This window comes from Pseudopodoces humilis, chromosome 3 (genome assembly GCF_049639895.1).
Source record: "Pseudopodoces humilis isolate 2021_Gansu_Grassland_sample_001 chromosome 3, ASM4963989v1, whole genome shotgun sequence".
Taxonomy (NCBI): domain Eukaryota; kingdom Metazoa; phylum Chordata; class Aves; order Passeriformes; family Paridae; genus Pseudopodoces; species Pseudopodoces humilis.
This window is the reverse complement of record NC_142202.1, coordinates 9,335,996-9,355,214: the sequence shown is the minus strand read 5'-3', so window position 1 is coordinate 9,355,214 and position 19,219 is coordinate 9,335,996. Positions and strand designations below refer to the sequence as shown.

The 19,219-nt window shown below is 47.4% G+C and overlaps 1 protein-coding gene across 8 annotated transcripts in view; it reads right to left on the bottom strand.

The window, feature by feature from the left end:
* Nucleotides 1-2,245: 2,245 nt before the first annotated feature.
* The window catches only part of SERTAD2 (SERTA domain containing 2), a 79,143-nt gene continuing 62,169 nt past the window's right edge, over nt 2,246-19,219 (bottom strand). For 7 of the 8 annotated variants that reach the window (XM_088053490.1, XM_014254620.2, XM_088053489.1 and 4 more), the window contains one exon: nt 2,246-7,757. In XM_088053490.1, coding sequence (XP_087909616.1) covers nt 6,809-7,753 — 945 coding nt within the window. In that variant the 5' untranslated portion in view covers nt 7,754-7,757 and the 3' untranslated portion in view covers nt 2,246-6,808. Of the gene's footprint in view, nt 7,758-12,534; nt 12,688-19,219 lie in introns of those variants that run through there. The other variant, XM_088053492.1, reaches the window with a different exon arrangement.

The following is a 19,219-nucleotide window of genomic DNA, read 5'->3' as shown; positions in this document are numbered from 1 at the left end:
GGACCCAGGGCTGAGTGGGAGCAGGGGGGAAGGAGCCCAGAGGAGAGGGGTGAGGTGGAAAGGGGCAGGGGGGAGAAGCAGCTCCTTGCACAGCTCAGCCAGGGAGCCAGCATCCCAGCAGACCTGTCTCAGCTGATGGGTGTGCTGTGGTTCACAGCAGCTCTGCGAAGCACTGCCTGTGGCAGGAGGGGATTTCATTCTCCAATGAGTTTTCCCTGCTGTGCTTCCTCTGGTGAGTATGAGATGCGTGTGGTCCAGGGAAGCGAGCTGAGCAGGGCTTGCTCCTAATGCCAGTGCTGGAGGAACACGTGTCCCACGTGGATGTGCAGGTGGGAGGCAGGGAGAGTTACCCCTCCTGGCTGAGGCCACCAGCAGCCTGGTGCACAAGGGCGCTTTTGCCGTCCCCTCCACGCCTCAGTGCTGTGTTTGGGTGTCTTTCTGCTCACACTGCAGAAACAGGAGCAAGGTCCCTGAAAGCTGGTGGCTGCCTGGCCTCAGCTCCCTGATCTTCCAGTTACTTAGGCCCAGAGAGAGGAGCTTGGTGTGCCTCTTGGTAGCTGTGGAGTCGCTGCCCTGGCTCGTGATAGCGAACATCTGCAGAGCTGAGTGCAGACCTGGGCCGATGCTGCTGGAAAGGAACCACTGTGGTGCCTCCTCTGCCTGGACACGGGGGCACCACCCGAGGGAGGGAGGGACTGTCCTTCGATCCCCAGGGTACCCCAAAGCCCTGTCACCTCGAGAAACAAGGTAAGCACCTGGCTCCTCTGGTGTGGTGTTGGTGTGAGATACCTCAGACCTGAACCTCATCCAGCCTGTGCCGAACTCCAGCCTGTTTCCACCTTCCTCCTGCTCCCCTCACAGCGGGCTCGGAGCGAGGGCTGCCTGTGGACAAATGCCTGGAGCTGCCCTCTGCTCGGGACAGACACTGCGGGGAGATGCTGCTCCCCACAGGGACACCCCATCTTTAAAGCTCAGAGCAATGGTTTGCCCTCGCTGAGGTGGGAAATTGGAGGGTTGGAGTGGGTGGGAAGCTGCTCCCCTCAGGAGGGGGAAGAAGGGCTCTGTGCAGAGCCTGGATGTTCTGCGCTGGAGGCAGCGCTCGCTGACAAGTCACAAGTGAGGAAATAAACTCTTAAAAGGTAGGCGGCAACAAAACCGGGGCAGCTTCGGGAGTGCAACAGCGGCATCTCCGCTGGCCCTGCCTCGGATCCGTGCACCAGCACCTGGCCGTGTCCCTACGGGAGCCGAGCCCCGGGGCCGCGGAGCCTGGGTGGGAGCCGAGCCCCGGGGAAGGGTTCGCGCCGTGGCCCCGGCTGCGCTTCACCCCTGCGAACGCAGCGCTTGCTGAGCAGACAGAAACCCAACCCCGGGGCCGGCTTTAATTCTCCCACTTCTCCTTCCTTAGCGATTCTCGCGGCCCGTGTCCCCGCAGCCATCCGGCCCCGGGCGGCAGCTGCTGCAGAGCCGGCGGGCCGTAACACGAGCTCCCCGCGGCCGCGATGCTGCGGGCGGGACGGGGACAACTCGCCGCTTTCTCCCGCTGGCTCTCGGTTCTCCGGAAAGCCAAAATGGAGCAGTGGGGCTCCCGTGGGTGTGGGAGGCCGGGCGAGGCGTGCGCAGGGGGTGACTCATGAGCTGAGCACCGCAGCCGGGGCCGGCCCAGGGCGCTCCGGGGCTGCGCAGGCACGGCCACAAGAGGCTGGAGCCGAAGGCAGGGAGGAGACCTCCCTCCCGGCTGGGCCTGAAAGCAAACACCAGGCACCTGGAGGAGTGGGGATGGGAGGAGGGCACTGATAAATGAAGCGGTGGATTAAGGTATCAGATGTTTCCTGCCGGGATTTAATGGCCTGGAGGACAGCGCATTCAGTGCATTAGAAGCGGGCAGGTCCCGCTCCGGGCCAGCCTGGCCGCTCCCCGGGAAGCCGCTCACGCCCCCGGGCTGCTCGGAGCTGCAGCTCCCACCTCAGCGGAGCCGAGCATCCCCCGGCACACGTAGGGCAGGAACGGGCACCACGGGCACCGCTCTGTGCTGGGCAGGACAAAAGCCTCACGGCAGGAAAGGCCTCGCACCAGGCGATGTTTCCCTTGTTCTGTCAGGTGCAGCGGGGTCAGGCCAGGCTGTCCCTCCCCTGTCCCTTGCCACCTCCCGCGGGTGAACACCTCCCACCCCTCCCCCTGCAGCCCTCATGTGCTCCTGTCTTCCCCTGACCGCCCTCTTTCGTGGAGGGAAAGAACAAAGCCGGAATTTATTTTAATTGTTTATTGTATAATATAAAACTACAAAAGTAAGACTGCTCATTTCCATGTACATTTGTCCAATTGTTTTTATGATTACAGCCCATACCTACATGTGAATACAGTAATCTGGTTTCAGATGTCTGTAATATTGCATAGAAAAGGCACAGCTCTAAGGTCTGTGGGAGGGGAAGGGGAAATACAGCCTTTTTTCTTTTTTTTTTTTTTTCTTTTTTTTCTTTTTTTTTCTTATTTTTTTTTTGACAATAACAAGCCCTGTTCAAACAACCATGCACTGAACATGTCACACTATTTACACCTTTTCCAGAATCTTGGCCTTTGTAGGCACTAGTATGGAATACGCTCAGAACTAGATAGGAGTTGAGGTTGGGATTTTGTCTGTAATTTGTGTTTTTAAAGAGGTTCCAGAACTTGCATTAGTCTTATTTTCAGAAAAAGGAAAAAAGTGCTTAAAAAATAAGTGATTTATTTTAAAATGTTCAGTCCCATTAATTAATAGAATATTGAAAGCAACTTGCACAGAAGCAGGATGCTGAAGCCTGACTGGGGAGTTGGGGGAGAAAAAGAAGGAAAAAAACCCAAACCAAAAGAAACCCTGTAACAAGAACAAAAAGTTCAAAACATGCCAGAATGAATTAAACCGTTTGTCAGACAGGACCCATTGCGATTTACTCAATTTAATAAAGTGTAAACGTGGGATTCAATACGATCAGTTTTAAAATAACCCAGGCTCTTACCACGCGGCGTTGAGGAAAAACCACATTACCTCACCCAAGGTCTGAACTTCTCCTGCCAGCGATTGCTCCAGCCGGTGGCAGCGCGGTGTTGCTCTCCCAGCTGGTGCCGGTGGATGCCCGGACAGACGGCGCTGCCAAATCGCTCTCTCCAAGAGGGATGTTCCGCTTCCTTCGCTCCCAGGGCTCCGGAGAGGCTGCGGAGCCCCAGGCCCGGCTGGTCGGACACAGAGCCGGGGATGTGGGCTCTAAGTCGGGCTGTCCTGCCCAGCCCCACCTCCGGGTGAGGAAGTGGCTCTGGCACTACTCCTGGGGCTGGAGGGAACATCCTGCTCCCTTCTACGGGCATTCAGCCCCAGGGACTTCTGATGGGCCTCCCATGAGTGTTTAAAAAATAAGTGGGAAAAAATCATCTTTTCTAAACCTTTCCCAGGCCAGCATGATGGAGATGATTGCATTTGCTCCTGCCTTCAGTGGCAGATTCCAGTAGCGTGCCAAGGGAGGCCTCTCTCAAGAAGCCAGTGGGGGGGGTAGGAGCCTGATTAGGATTAATTTTGAACATAAACCTGTCCCTCCTCCATGCCTTTTTTTGCATATTTCAAACAACCAGATCCATATTAGAAAAAGAGTGTAGGGAAAAAATAATCCTGTGATCCATGCATATCCTGACTGGAACTTAATTCATTCTTTCTGAATCTGGCTCCCATACCCTTTTTCATACAGATTTACATTCCTACAAGAGGATACATTCCTACCATACATTCTGTACATGTTACAATCCAGATGTTGTTAGCTTCACAATAAAATAAATATATTTACAGAAGAAAAAAAAAAGAATAAATAATTTAAGAAAAAAAAAAATCACTTCAAATCCAAAGCTCTCTTATTCTGCTCCCATCTTGTCACTTCATTGCACGTTAATGTCAATCTCCATCCCTGGTGTAGGTCTCAGAGAAATTCCATGCATGGCTGCTGTTGGGACCACAGCACAGGCCCAGCTAGAGACAGTCAGTGACTGTGCAGGGGGACAGCCACAGCTCAGCCCGCATCAGCCTTCCCAACCTTCTGCTGAGTCCCACAAATCAAGCAGGTGTTTGTCCTATGGGGTTCCTGTAGGGATTCTGCCACAGGACCTGCGCTTCAGCACCAAGGAGCCACAGACACTGCCGGAGTGGCGAAGTGGATTTAGAGCTCAGCTCCTGCTCTCTGGGTACAAAAACTTCAACTGATTCCCCTTAAACAGCACAGAACTCTGAAAAGAGCACTGATGGGAGCATTTGCCTAGATGGTATTTATGCAGGTGTAAATATTTAAGTAATCCCAAAAAACAGGCGGCTCCAGCCGTGGTAAGGCAAGCGCCTACCAAGTTGCGGCTTGAACCTGGTGTTGTTCCAGGTTTGTGCGGGATTGTGTTCCCAGATACTCGAGGTGCAGGGACAGAAAGGCTGTGGGTTCTCCTGCAAGTGCTGAGGACTGCTGTGGAACAAGGGCTGGGTGGGAGCTGGAGCTGCCCCCCTCCTCCCCACCCTCCCTTCCCCTGGTCCCTAAAGCTACACTTGGTCAATGGTTTGCCGTTTGAAGCAGTAACTTCCTCTCTCTTTATTCTGTGTAATGACTGCAAATCCATCAGCATCCCAGTGCTTCATGGAGTTTAGCTTGGGAAAAAGAAAAAAGCAAACCCACCCCTGGGCCAGTGCTCCCCTCCTCCCCCAGCCCTGTCTCTCCCTGGCAGATGAACTGGGAGCCAGAAGTGCCTTCCGCAGCTGTACATGATGCATTTCATTTCCATTAGGAGTTCCTTCATTGCAAAAATGTATTTGCTCTCATCCTGTGTCTGTGTGCATATCTATGTTACATCTGTCTATATACTAATAAATATATATGGCCTGTTTTAAAGTGCCAATTTATAAAAAGCTGCCTCCTTAAAAGGCAGGCAAGACCCAATTTCATCCATGACAAGAAGAGAGCAGAATTGACTGAATATTGCCAAATGACGTAAAACATAATTTAAAATTTCTTAAATAAATATAAAAGTTATTCCTAAAGAAGCCATAGGCATGTCAACAATATAGGTTGTAACCGGCACTCAACAACTAAAGTACCATTGGAAAACTAAAATGCCATAGCAACTTCAGCAATAGGCATGATACATTGCAAACATTTTTTCTTTTTAAATTAAATGTACACCACAAAGAACTTAGGGAAAAAAAAAAAAATAAAAAAAAGCTATTGGTGCAGTAAGAAGACTTCTCAGGTGTTACGAGGGAGGGGACCATGCATAGAAAGCTGTGTCTGTATATTCCTTGTAAAACGGGTCTATAAAGTGTAAAGCAGGTAACACAGTTGATACAAGAACCCAACTCTATACGAGATGCCAAGTGGTGTCACACGACTGGCTCCAGTTTCAACAGCAATGGATATTAAAGCAAGTCCATCCAGTGCAGGTACGAGATGAGCTTCACTGCAGTAATACTGAAGCTGCCTTTTCAGCACTTAGCACAGTGAGGTGGGAGAAGGAAGGAGAAATGCTCCAAGAAAGGGCGAGCGGACGCTCCCAGCCCCGCTCTCTGCCCGCGCCCGTCAGTCGGGGAGATGCCAGGGAGGCTCTCGGTGGGCTCTGGGCTCGTGGCTCCCCCTCACACCATTCCCAGGAGCTCTGGCTGAGGAGGTGCCGATCTCCGCCGGGTTAAGGCTCCACGTCAGGCGGGATGGGGGCCTGGCAAGGCGGGCAGGCTTGGGGACAGCGGCCGGCCCCGGGGTGGGAGCTGCGGCCGCGGCAGCGCTCAGGACCTCCAGGAGTGAAGTTCCACAACTGTTTCCTGCCAACTGCTTCACATACGTGTTGGAAAAGGACATGGCTCTAAGTTTCAGGAATCACAGTAGTGCGCAGTGGGTACAGCAGGGAGCAAACACTTGTGAAACTCCGACAGAAGCAGCTCCCAGCCCTTTCTTAAAGCACTTTTTTTTTTTGTTTGCATTCAGGGAAACCGACTGCAGGCTTATTTGATCCAATTTTCTCTTTGCACCATACACATATAAAACATTACAACTCTGTATAAAAGTACAAGTGGTTCTTGTACATCTGAATTATGCAGGAACTATGTGAGCAAATCCTATCAAAATAGCTATTTTTTTGTGTGTATAAACAGCATTTGTTTTTAGAAAAAACAATACCATAAACTGCAGAATCTGTACAAAAATATAAAATAAATTTGGGCAGCAGTTTCTAAACAGCCATGTAAATGCAACACTTAAAGAGGAGCAGGTTAATGCCTCCAAAAGGCTGAATTGCTAAAGTCAACCTATACAGGGCTAAAATGGTATTGAGATTATCTAAATAATAAAATTTTTTACCTCTTGCAATAAAACTTATAGAAAAAATAGACAAGTATGCACATGCAATTTACAGCTTTCCCCAACATAATCCTTGTGCTTAGCTTTTACCTTTTTTTTTCCTTTTTTCTTTCTTCCTTTTTTTTTTTTCCTTTTTTTTTTTTTTTTTGTAATAACATAACATTGTCTACAATACATATTCTTTCCTATACCAGGATATTCGGTCTTCCTTGAGGAACCACTTTAAAAAAAATACATTAGAAGTGGTCATACATGGATGAAGGCACTCCAACTCTGCTCGAAGCAAAAACTAGTGTGATCCTTTTCTTTTCAAAAAAGGCAAGCAAGGATGCATGCACAGTGCTGTGAATCGGGGCTGGGAGGGACTATGGAAATACTACCGAGTGTATATACTGGTACTTAAAATAAAATAAAAAAAAAAAATTTCAACAAAAGAAAAAAAGTTGCTATATTTCTAATATTTTTTAAGACCCAACAAGCACCTCCATGATGTGATCCAGTTCTGTGAGATCCATTTTGAAAGGCTGATTTGGAGTTACTGGTTGACTGCTGTACGGAGCGAGAGTCTTTAGGAGCTCATCTGCTGAGACAGGAGCCATTTTTGAGGCAGCCCCCGTGGCAGACGTGCAGGGGTCAAAATCATACATGGACGTATCAATGTCAGCGAACAGAATGTCATCCAGGGTCAAGTCTGTGAGGAAACCTGTGGAAGCTGTTATCTCAAAGTTGCCAGGCAGGGGGTCCATGAGTTTGGGCTCAGCCGTTCTGCTCTCCGGGAGGCCCTCGGGCTTGTGAATGTTGGACTCGCTGGGCTGGGCTTTAGAGTCGTCGGCTGCTGATTCAGCTGCTACTGCCTCTGCGGAGGTAGGTGCTGGACAAAGCTCCTCGATTTCGTCCAAGGCTGAGGAGAAGCTGTCCTTTACTGGTTGGAGAGCAGGAGGTGGCGGCTTCGTCGGACCATCGTGCTGGACAGCCGGGGAAGTGCAAAAAGTGTCGTCCTCGAGCAAAGAGGCCGGGGTGAGGCAGGACTCCAGGGGCATAGTGCTTACCAAGTCGGCGGGGAGCAGGGGCGGCGAGGCCAGGTGGCTGAACGCCGGCTGCGCCTCGCGGAAGTTGTCGCTGAGAGGGTCGGCAGGCTGCGAAGCGGCCACAAACATGGGCCTCAAGCTGCCTTCTTGTTTGAGTTCTTCCTGGATCCGCCTCAACATGTTGTTAATTAAAACTGTCTTTTGCAAGCTTGGCTCGGTTAATGGCCTGTGGTTATAAAGTTTCATAAGGGAAATGTTGAAGATAGTCTGACGCTGTAAGGTGTAAGACACCTTAGAGGGACCGTCAGTGGGAGACACCACTTTGCCTTCCAACCCATCTTCATGCTCGTCAAACTTCCGCTTTCCTCCTTTCCCCAACATATATCTGCAAGGGAAGAGAGGAGACTGAGGAAGGCAGCAAAGCAGGTGCACATCTGTCCCCATCAACAGCTCGGCCTTGGCCCACGGCAGCGTGACGAGCAAGCAGCAGCCACCCTAATGCAGGGCTCTAGTCCATCCCTGTTTAGGCATGGCTGTGCTGGTAAATGCCAAGCAGGAATTCAGACAGCATCTATAATACTCAAGATCTGGCATGCTTGGCAGCAAATTCCCTCTTCCTTACATTGAGCAAATATCTGTCCATAGGAGCACAAGCCACAGGCTCTGTACTGAACGTTTCCTTACATTCCCTGACTGAGGCAGTGCTATGCCTGGGAATACAAATGTACAGCACCGAGGTGCTCACAATGAATTTCCTCTTTTTCACAGGGGAAGGGAAGTGAGGCTCAGGCAATTGTGTGTTGAGAGAAACCTCCCCAGTGAGGTTGGGAGATCCAGACCTTTGGTACACCAGGATATAGACATATGGGTTTATTTAGCTGATCACCTAAGGACTAAACTATCATCGCAGGAAATGCAGTTATTATTCTCAGAATTAGATAAATTACAGATGAAGAAGAAGATCTGTCAAGTCTTTTAGTCTAATCCCCAAGACCACTCTGCACTACATTCTGCTGCTGGTCAGATGGCAGATTTTGAAGGAAACAAAGGGGATTTTATCAAATTTGCCCTGCATTATAAATAATTTCTGAGCTAAGATTAAGTGGGGCAGTTTAGTCCCCAGTGCCATCTCTTCCAGGATGTTTCAGAGCACCTGGAAATGCTCCTCTACACAGCACAGTCCCAACCTCATTTTGTCACCATTATTTTTGTGACACAGAGATCCCCCCAAACACAGAGGAATGAAGGAGTCACTGAGCTGTGACAGTAGCATGACCTAACGTTATGCTATCTCATTTTCCCAGGTAGAGTGGTGAGGTGCTGGAGCTCTAACCTGCTCACTCTTTCAATATGATCACAAGCAGCTCCCTGTTCATTCCTGTATCCCTCCCTCCGTTTAACAAATTCTTCTGGCATGAAGAATTCTGCCTTTTTTAAAGAGGGGGAAAAGAAAGAGGGAAAAAAAAAGTGGAAGAGGCTTTCTAGCCACAGGTATTCAGAAAGGAGTTGCAACAGCCATTCAGATTTTCACCCCAGACCCGACCCTTCTCACATTATGCAGCTATCATATGGGAGACAAAATTTGCCTTCCTTACTTGAGTACAATTCCCAGTCCTCCTAGTGGGATTAGTACCTGCAAAACGACTGCAACTAGGCATGTCTAACACAGTTTGATGATCACGCACCAGTTCAGCAGACAGACAACATAGTTAAACATCACCAAAAAATGACTGACAAACATTTAAGAGCAAAGAAATCCTTGGAAAGCAGAAGAGGGGGCAGAAGAAGTCAGGGTTTCAGTGCTACAAGAAAGCATTTTCTTGGCGGTAAGTCCAAAACCAGATTGGGTGAAGTGAGCCTCTTCTGGTTAAAAGTAAGTCCCAAATCCAGATAATTTTCTAGCATATTATGCAATTAATAAAAGAAAGGCGGGGGGAGGGAGCAGGCTGAGCAGAGCTGAGGAACAGGTAGGCTGCCATCCAAGCTCCTTGGCCAGCTACCAGCAATTCCTGCGCCTGGAATCTCGGGTGAACAAAACCTCTGAAATTTAGCACTACTGCCGAAGTCTGGTTTTTCTCTGCTCCCTAGTGTCACTTCCATGGACTGCTCCAGAGCTGTGCACATGGGTTTGGGGTGCGAGCGGGGGACTTTGCTATTGCAGTGTTCACAGTAGACACATTTCCTTTCCCTTCAGACAGATAAGAGCAAGAAAGGGAGGATCAGGCTAGCAAGAATTAAAAACCCTGTCCAATTCCAGCACGTTTTTAAAGCAGCAAGGGGTTAGGAGGAGAGTTAGCAGCTTTCCGTCCCTTCCTGTTATCTCCTCCCCCTGAAAAAAGACAGACTCTGTCCTAAAGACATACCAGCGCTCCTTCCACAGTGCTCTATTTAAAGAAGACATTTTTAAATGGCTTGGGGACTAGAAGAGTTTGAAGTTTGTCAGCCTCTGCCAGGAATGTATAAAAACATTCACTGCACAAAGCAAACCTTTTCCCCCATGATAAAGAAAACAGCCCAGGCTCCGTTCCCTGTGCTCAGTTATTCATCATTGCCAGGTGACGCTGCCAAGCATTTCCACTGGGCCCATTTCCACCCAAAACTGAGGTGCTGGTAGCGAACACATTTTTAAAGCTGATCAGTAAGAACTATGGGATCATCACTAAGTAAATACTATGATAACCTCACTACGTCATTTTCCAGGAAGCTCAGAGATGATTCAAGATTTCCTGTATGTGTGACCGTCAAGCTTTTGCATCTCACTCGATCTTCACATAGCTTGATTCAGAGCTTGCCCTTTTAAAAGACAAAACAGATCAGGCAACTCCAAATCTCACCTACTGGCTTTTCAGCACAGCTTTCAGTTTCCTTTTTCCCCACTAATACTCTCTGAAGAGGGTTTAACCCCTAAAACACCAAAGTAGGATGTCAGCCTAAGCACGGGGGGTTTATTCCACCAAGGAGAGGGCTCAAATAGGCACTGCTAGACTCTCAGCTTTATAAAGTTTTATTTTATCCCCTTCTCCTCTGGCTTGCCAACGGGAATTGTAAAGAATGTTTTCCTCCAGGTTCCATAAATCACTTCATTCATGCCAAGCGAAGCAAGGAGGTGATATCTTTTTAGACCAGCTGATAAGAGTTGGTAAAACCAGACATGCTTGGGGGCTTGAAAGTCTTTCTCTGGCTCTTCATAAAGGAATTTCATAGTTTCTGACCACTGAAGCTTAAGACAATGTTGCCTGCTTGTTCTTTACAGCTCAAGCCATCTCTACCCTCCTTCAACCAACCCATTTCATGCCTGCATTACAGGGATCAGTATTGTATGTCTTAAGACACTGAATAACATTTAAAAAAAAAAAAAAAAAAAAGACACTGTACAAGACCAGCATTTGATCTGAATCAGTTCTGTTCATCTCAAAAACTTTGCTCCTAGCCTTTCCAGCCAAACCTCCTGCTGGAAAAACAAAAATTCCAAACTTAAAAGATCAGCTTGACCAAAGATCCCTACAAAATGAGACAAACACCTTTCCAGGTGTCAAAAGAGAGTTGTCCATCCAAGTCATACAGCTGTGACAGGGGCAGCCAGACCAACACCAACCCACCCAAATATGGCACTGCACAGGCAGAGATAAAGGGTAACGCTCATGGAAGATCTTTCATGCATCTATTTTGGCCGAGCAGCAACCTCAGACAGATGTATTTCTGCTGCATTTTCACCCATTTGCTGAGCATAATTTTGAGTCTGGGTGTTAAGAGCTGAGACTGGACATCACTTTGTTGTTGTTGTAATAAAGGGTGTTGCAGGTTTTGGCCTGCCAGTGAGTTTTCAATGTTTCTTAGGTATGTGGAACCAGAAAGCTGAAGAAAGACAATGGAAAAACTGCACCTTTCTGAGGGTTGGGGCAGAGGGAGTTACTTGGAGATCTTCCCCAATATTATCTACCAGTTGGCTCCAGCTCTGGAAGACCTAGAACCAAAAGCTAAAGCATTGTTGCTGAGAAAGATTCTACTTGCTTTTTTGCCCATTTAGGGCGATCGCACGCGCCTCAGCGCCAGAGAAACCCTACCATTTGGAAGTTGTCTTTTCTTAATTGAAAAACAAAAGTAGTATATTTTTTTTTTTCATTTGCTGTCATTTAGCTTTCTTTTATTGGCTCTGCATGCTCTTCAGACAGAACTGGAAAAAAATGCAGTTGGGGCTCAGTGGAAGAGATAATCAGCCTGGAGCGGATGGTTCTCTGGAGTCAACTCTCATCGATTAAACACAGAAGAGCTTGTGCAGTGCCTGTGTCTCTGAGCCCACTTAGCAATGAATCCTTTGCTCTCCGGAGGACAGAGGTATGTGTAGATTGTGAGAGGATCACTGTGTTTATTGGCTGTGCTTCGGACACTTCGACACCACCGGACTATTTCTGAAGTCTTTAATAATTGGCGTTTTGGCATAGAAAAGTATCAGATAAGCAAAAACTGAGAGGAAAAGTGATTTTTCTCACCCAATAATAAAAAATAACCTTTAATTTTAATTCCTGAGGACTTTTAACAATTAGGTTTAAAATACCTCTTAAAACTGAAGGCTCATCTTGGAAATCAATTCTACAATCCTCTAGGCCCTCCCTGCTCATTGAGACAGAGAGGAAGGGAAAAAAAGGAGGAGGAACTGAACCCCAAGAGGAACAGTGGAAAAAGGTTTTGAAGAAGTCACATCTCCACTCACAGATTTATGCCATCCCCTCAGTCAGTCTAGAGGATGAACAGCTTATTAGAGTTGAGGTTACTTTTAGAACAAACACCACATTGCTCAAAAAGGTAAAAGCATCAAATCCCTGAGTCCACAGGCAACCATTCCTCTCCAGGCAGCCGAACACCGAAACACAGGTGTGAACCACAGGGGCTTGTGCCAGAAGAGGAGTTTAAAGCAGGACCAGTTACTTTCTGAAATCTTAGGTAATTAAAACTACAGGGGGGTAAAATAGGAGAGAAAAAGAAAAAGGCAACCTGGGGGAATTAAAATAAAATGCTACTTCACACATGTACATGAAAAAGCCCAACAAAACCCCACAACACAAAAGTTTCCCATAAGAGCCCCCCAAAGTGCAATGAGAGCACTGAATTTATACACTTCATTCCCCTAAGTTTCACAAACCTCAGATGTAAGTGATCCTCACCAGATTTTCTTGGAGAACCTATCCAGTGAATTATGTAAGTGCTCTCTCTGTCACTTCTGGCATATGAAATACAATTTTCCTCTCCTCCATCCTTCACTCCTCATCCTTGAGAGTTCCATTGGTTGTATCCTGGCCCAACGGCAGTCAATGGGTGTTTTGTTACTGACTTCAGCAGAATCAGGATTTGGCACAGATAGCTGCAGGACCAAAATAAAAAGGCCTTTTATGCCAACTGGGTTCAACTGGCAAGACAAGGGCCAGATCCTCTGAGCTAACAGAGGCAGGTTGAGCTGCTGTGAGGTATTTTAGTGCTGCTGGACCCAGCCTGAGGGACCACCTGAACTTGTAACCAGTCTCCACAGCTTCAAAGTATCTTAGAGTTCCTTAGAGCTACAAAGGCAAACCAGTAAACTTCTCTCTCCTTATCCGTTTCCACATCCTCAAGGCCACAGCAGAGAAAGAGAATGGTCACATCTGTTGAAGACCCCTTGGGGCAGGACCATGGGCTCACCCACTACAGAATGATGCTCCTTGGCCTGGAGGATCCTGGCAAAGCACAGCAAACCTGCCCCAGCAGGTGGAAGCACAGACATCTGAGAGCACTGGCACCCTCCTCCCATTCAAAGTGACAAAGGAAAAGCAGAGGGGAAGGCCAGTATAAACCTGGCAGTTTCTCCCAGCCTCACTCAAAACAAGGGGGAAAGCTGAACAGCCCAGGTGTCGAGGTTTAACTCCAGGGCTGGAGCAAATAAGCAGCATGGACTTTCAGAGACAACAGCCAGAGCTTGATGGAAATCGCCCCTCCTTGGGGATTTCATCTGCTGACACCAGTGTTTAAAGCCTGGCACGGCAGCATCCCCGGGAGCTGGGACAGCCTGTTCCATGCAGAGCTGCACGGCCACGCTCCCTGTGCTGCAGCTGGCCTGCAGGGTGTGAACCGACCAGTAGGGACGGGGGGGGGGGGGGGGGGTGTTCCTTTTTAATTTATTTCTTTCTTTCTTTTTCCCCCCCCCCCCCCCCCACAAGGCTGCTTTCTCTGGATCTGAGGCACTTTTTACATGTTGGAGTGTATTGCATCCATGTTGCCTGGATAAAGAGGACTCCTGACGCTGCCTGGTAAGAATTGTGTCTCATGTCACATGTGGGTTAGGAAACAAATCCCACAACCCCCAAAGAGAGGTAGAGGGAATGGAGCTGTGCAGGGGTTTCTGCCCTCTCCAGAGCCAGTGCTCAGACATTCCGTATTTACAAGGTTTGTTTTCCCTGACACATTTTACATTAATTCTGGCTGCCCTTTTTTATTTTATTTTTTTTTTTTTAACTGAGTGAGGTTTAATAAGCACTTACAAAACTCTCCTTTAGAGAATATTAAAAAAATTGGCCTCCTGGGCAGCTCTCTGCTTCCAGAGAGTACAGGGGATTGTTTTTATGTTTGCAAGTCTTCACTGCAAGGCTGTCGGTGCCAGCAGTAACTGTAAGCGGCAGGTATTTCTCACACACATTTTACAGGGACCTAACTCTTCCCCATCTCCTGTGGTGGATGGGTAAACCTCAGCTCTTCCAGAAGAAACAGAGAAGCAAGTAAAGCTCCGCAGAACCCCACTCCTGCATTTAACAAGAAAGGCAGCTTCTCTCCCCCTACAGAAACACAGCCTTTGCCCCCTGCTTTAGTCGCTTCACACAGAGTGAAGAGTGAGTCAAGAGCAGGGAGCAGGCTGAGTGACAGGGGTCTTTTCTCCGCTCCAGTTAAAATCAAAATAAGAAGGAAAACCATAGGTGGGTGACTGTTAGAGGCTAATCTAAGTAGAAGTTAGTTAGGGACTGTGCAAGGAAACCTCTGGCAAACAGGAGACAACAGAGGAAGCTCAGACTCTCATCTGAGAAGCATCTGAAGTCGTGCAGGTCTCACAGGGTTTGCCTCTGATACTCGGAGCCTGGAGTCCCCAGATCCCCAAAGGAGTGTCCATGTTAATCAGAAAGTAAGGTGAAGCCTTCCCTAGCAAATAAGCAATGCAATTATAAAGCCAGTCAATAGTGTAACGCCAGCCAACGTGTTCCAGCGATATTTTGAAACTGTAATCTGATCCTACTGTTTCCATCCTCGTGCCTTGCCTGCTTTCCCTTGTTGCATACTGTACTATTTGAGGCCCAGAGGGCAAAGCAAGCTCTTGCTGTTTGTTCATGATCAGAAACTGCATTTGGAGCGAGAGCTCTGTGTGCGCCGCCCACACCACTTTCTTGAGAGTTTCTTAAACTTGCAGCCCGCCGAAGCCCTGCTAGAAGGATCTCTGCAAAACAACCAAAAACACAAACTCCACTTCTGCCTTCATTTTGCAGCTCCTTTTCACCACGCTAAAAAAAGGCAAAGCCGCGGTCTAAGGCAATCTCTGACTCTGCAGTGTGTTAAGCCTTGCAGGAAACATATACTTCTATTAAATTGGAAACAGTTTCTAATGCTGTCAGTTTGCTAAATGTAACATGTTCCCCTGGAAGAAGTGGAGCAGTTTTAATGTTTTTGACTAACTGCACACATCCAAACAGAGTACGTCTGATAAAGCTGGAATGGGCTCCAATAAATATAGCTTAGAATAAATTACTGCCTCATTAAGTAATTGTTTGGAAAAAGGACAGCAGGTTTTCTAGATTACAGCCATGTTATTAAGGGTGTTTATAATATTAGGAATTCTATCAGGGTAGCAGAAGTTAATGCAAGTTTAAATCAGAGGAGCACTTGTTAGCTTGTTAAAGCATTAAAGACTGCCCTGGCAGAACCAGAAGGTGGACAAGACCACACAGGTTCTGAGCATGGAAAGCCAGCAAGGCACTCAGCAAACCACTGCGAGGCTGAGGGCAAGAGCAAAAGCCCTGAGCAACTCTGACAACTCCTTTTCAGTGCAAAGCATGAAGGAAGATATACCTGGGTAACACACCAGGTTTGAAAAACATTTATTCGATATTCACATACAGGAAGGCAGTTGTCTTTACTGGAAAAAAGCAGAACAGGTTCAGATTGCCCAGCAGAACTCATTTCTGTCCCAAAGATGTCAAAGCCAAAATGCCAATCCTCACATGTTCTACAGTGCCCAGAAGATGCAAACAAGCCCCCAACCTGCCCTTTTTTGGTCTCGTCCTTAACTGGAAGCTTTAGCAATCACGCTCTCTACAGTTGCCAGCCCTGCCACAGCCCTTCACAGGCCTGGTGCAAACATGGCCCCACGGACCACCAACCACCCGCTTTGAGCCAGATCAGGATGGAGTCTCCCCTTCCCACTACCAGGAGATGCTTTTTAGGGTTACCTACTGAGGGCAGAGAGATTTTTCCAGAAGCTGGCAAAGCTACCCTCATCTCAGGTCACCTCTGTACCAAATCTCCTTTACATCCTTTCCCAGGATGGCTGCACACACCATCTACTTGCAACAGTGCCTAAGACACCCCCAGGAGCTTCCTCCCTGGGGTTCAGCTTAGCTGGGCTCTGTGCCTCAAAGAGCCACCAAAAAGAGCTGGGCTGAGGCTATTTTGATATTTGGGTCTCCATGTGGCAGTGCTAAGGAAGCAGCCAGTGTGAATTGAGTTCTGTCGTGCTGTGAACACATGGGCTCAACACTCTGCTGAAGGACCAGTAGCTGCTTTATACACCCGGGCATCAGCAGCAGGAAATCAGAACTGCAGTAAAGCAAACCAGGCACAGCATCGGGCCAGATCCTCTGACTTTACTGATTATTCAGCAGACTCTGCTTCTTGTCACCCAAAAAATATGCGAGGGCTTCTACACACAAGCCTCCCTGGGATCAGCCAAGAAGCTCTTCTTGCTCCACACCACAGTTTCTTCCCACAAGTGCAGCACTCCAGGCCTCCTTGCAAGGAAGCAGGAGGTGCCGGTCCCACAGGGAGGACCACGACACCATGAATTCCCATGTCAGCGGGCATGGAGCCATGCTGGAGCCAGTGCACACAGCTCCATGCTGGGAGAACCAGAGCCATCTCCTCAAGAGGTGGAGCAGCAGCAATTAAGATGGCTGTGTACTGCTCCAGGGCCCAGTTCAGCCAAGACTGCCTTCCATTCCTTCCCACTGCAGAGCCAGCAGGCACCGGCAGAGCGCAAGTGCTGTCTAAAAAGAGACACCTCGCTTGTAAATGAAATTCAAAACAATCTGAAAGACCTAGAACAGCTACCAGAAAGTGACACAGGCTGGGAAACACACACACACACTCCCTTTTCACTGCTAAAATTACACGCCTGTAATGACAAGATGCTACTGGTCAGGCTCTAAGGGAGAATGATGAAATAGCCAGGCTGGCTGTGCATCCCTCCTCCCCTGCACTGGCGCACAGAACAATGGATTACGGCAACGTTGTGTTGTACTGTAAAGACATCTCTATTGGCACGCACGTGTCATGGGCTGCCTGGTATTTTTAGTGTATGTAGGGACTGAGCACTGCAGACCCATCTCCACTGGACCTGTGCAATTCCTGCAAAGGTTAATGAGAATTGTGCGTGCACCCACGAGAGACGAGACCCCTTCGTGTATAATAAAGGAGAGAGTTTTTCTCACCTATGTATAATTACTTTGTTTGAACCCTATCATAGCATCTTTTCCCCAAAGAGACCTTGTTTTTCCCCCTTGTCATAGACCCTTAATAAACACGTGGAGGGGGGAGAAAACCCCCACACTACTGAAAGAACTGAATGGTTTGCCAAAAAGTAGGTTATTGCTCTGAAAACAGTGTTGAATAAATTATCACAGTCAAACTGAAAAGCAACGAATGGCAGGAGGGAAGAAGAGGAGAAAGGACAAAAAAAACCCTCTGAAGAAATATATACTGCAAATGCACCATACAAATCCCAGCAATGATAAGTCATTTTCATTTCAGGCTTGCAGATTTTATTTGCTAACCAGTTTCGCACTACTGAGAGTTAGAAGAAAAGAAAGGTGTTTCCCTAGCATTTTTTAAAGTAGCTTAAACAGCACATGAGTTATTTTAAACACTTTTGTTTAAATGAAATGAACACAACCCTGCAAACAAAAACATTCTATGAAAAAGAACCCACTCACCCTGCAAGTTTCTCTTAAAGAGGTGAAAAAGTTTTTGGGTATTTCTCCACCACCACCAGTGAAAACGAAACAAATAAAAAAAAAAAAAAAGTAGTTAAAATTTGACACGAAAGTTTGCTCAGATGGTGTTAAATGATGTTGGACAAGACGATAACTGCTGGCCTTTCAGTTCAGTGCACTAAAGCTCTTGCATTTGTTGAAATACAGCATATGTTTCCATGTCCTACAAAGGAGCCTTCTGAAAACAGATTAAAGGGAACTTTGGCCAGCCTTGAACTATTCTCAACCTGTAAGAGCTATGAGTTAGAGACGAAAGAGATTCCATTTTTCAAGGCACCTGCTTGATTTCACAATAAAAAGTACTACACCGATGAGATGTTCTTTAAAACAGCTACCATGGGACCCACGTCTCTTCTATGTGGAGTAATTTAAACATTTTCAAGTAAATAATTTAAACTCAGATGGAGACACCCTTTTAACAACATATTTTGACAACATGTGTATTAAGTCTGTATTTTGAAGCATGTTTAGGACAGGTTAATTAACACAGAACAAAGAAACTTAACCACAAACTAAGATTTTGGAAATTGGGAGTGGAAAATGCAGAAGGAGAACAGCTCAGGAAACTTTCAGGAATGTCTGAAACTTTATTTCATATTCAGTCAGGCACAACCCATTCACCTCATCATACCCATGATAGTGTTATACTGATTTTCCCCACAATTAAAAGTTCTCATCCAAGCATACATACATCACGTGTGTCCCTCTGCCAGCAAGGGGAAGCAGAACAGCGACAGAAAGCTTGACACTGTGTGTCACACACACAGAAAATATTCTCTCTTGTATTCATTCACAAGCTATTTGTGGAACACTTTAGTTAGGCAAGGAAAGTGGAAGGGCTGTTTAGAAGAGCCAATTTTGCCAAGCAGATGGAACAGGAGGGGCTAAGGGGGAGCCAGGTCCCAGCAGGGTAACCCAAGCAGGTTATTGGACCCCTGGGAGAGCCAACATGGAAGTAGCCCTGTCAAAATCCCTTTGACAGCAGCTCAGGCTCCTAAAGCCTAAGGCACTGCTCCACCACAGGGCCAGGAGCAGGCATGAGACCTGACCCACAGCAAATCAGGCCATGCCAAAAGTGCTGAAATAGAGTGGCTTGTCTCACACAAGGCCCACAGAGCAGTGAGAAAGCAAAATGTAACCACTGCTGTTCAAAGAAAACACTGTGGTTTGCACACAAACGCTGGTCTCCTATCTTGATGAAATGTATATTTGAAAAATATGCAAATGATATGCATGCACGTGGATGGGTACCTACGAAAGGCTTTTTTCCAAGGGAGAAAGAACGCCTGTAAAAACACATGAAAAGTAAAGTTTGCGGAGGCACCGGAAGATGATGATGATGTATTTCTGAATTAGGATTTAAAACTTCATTTTGCAGCTACCTGAAGTTAAGACAAAGCTGCCTTTAGGCATCTCAAACTAGTCAGACCTGCTATAGCAGTTGCACAGTCTGCTTCAAATATGCCCTCCACGCTCCTTTCAACCTCCACCCCAACATATATCCGCATAGTTTACCTCCAATCAAGGGTGGTTCTTGCTATAGCGCAGTTCACTCAACCTTATTGCCTGC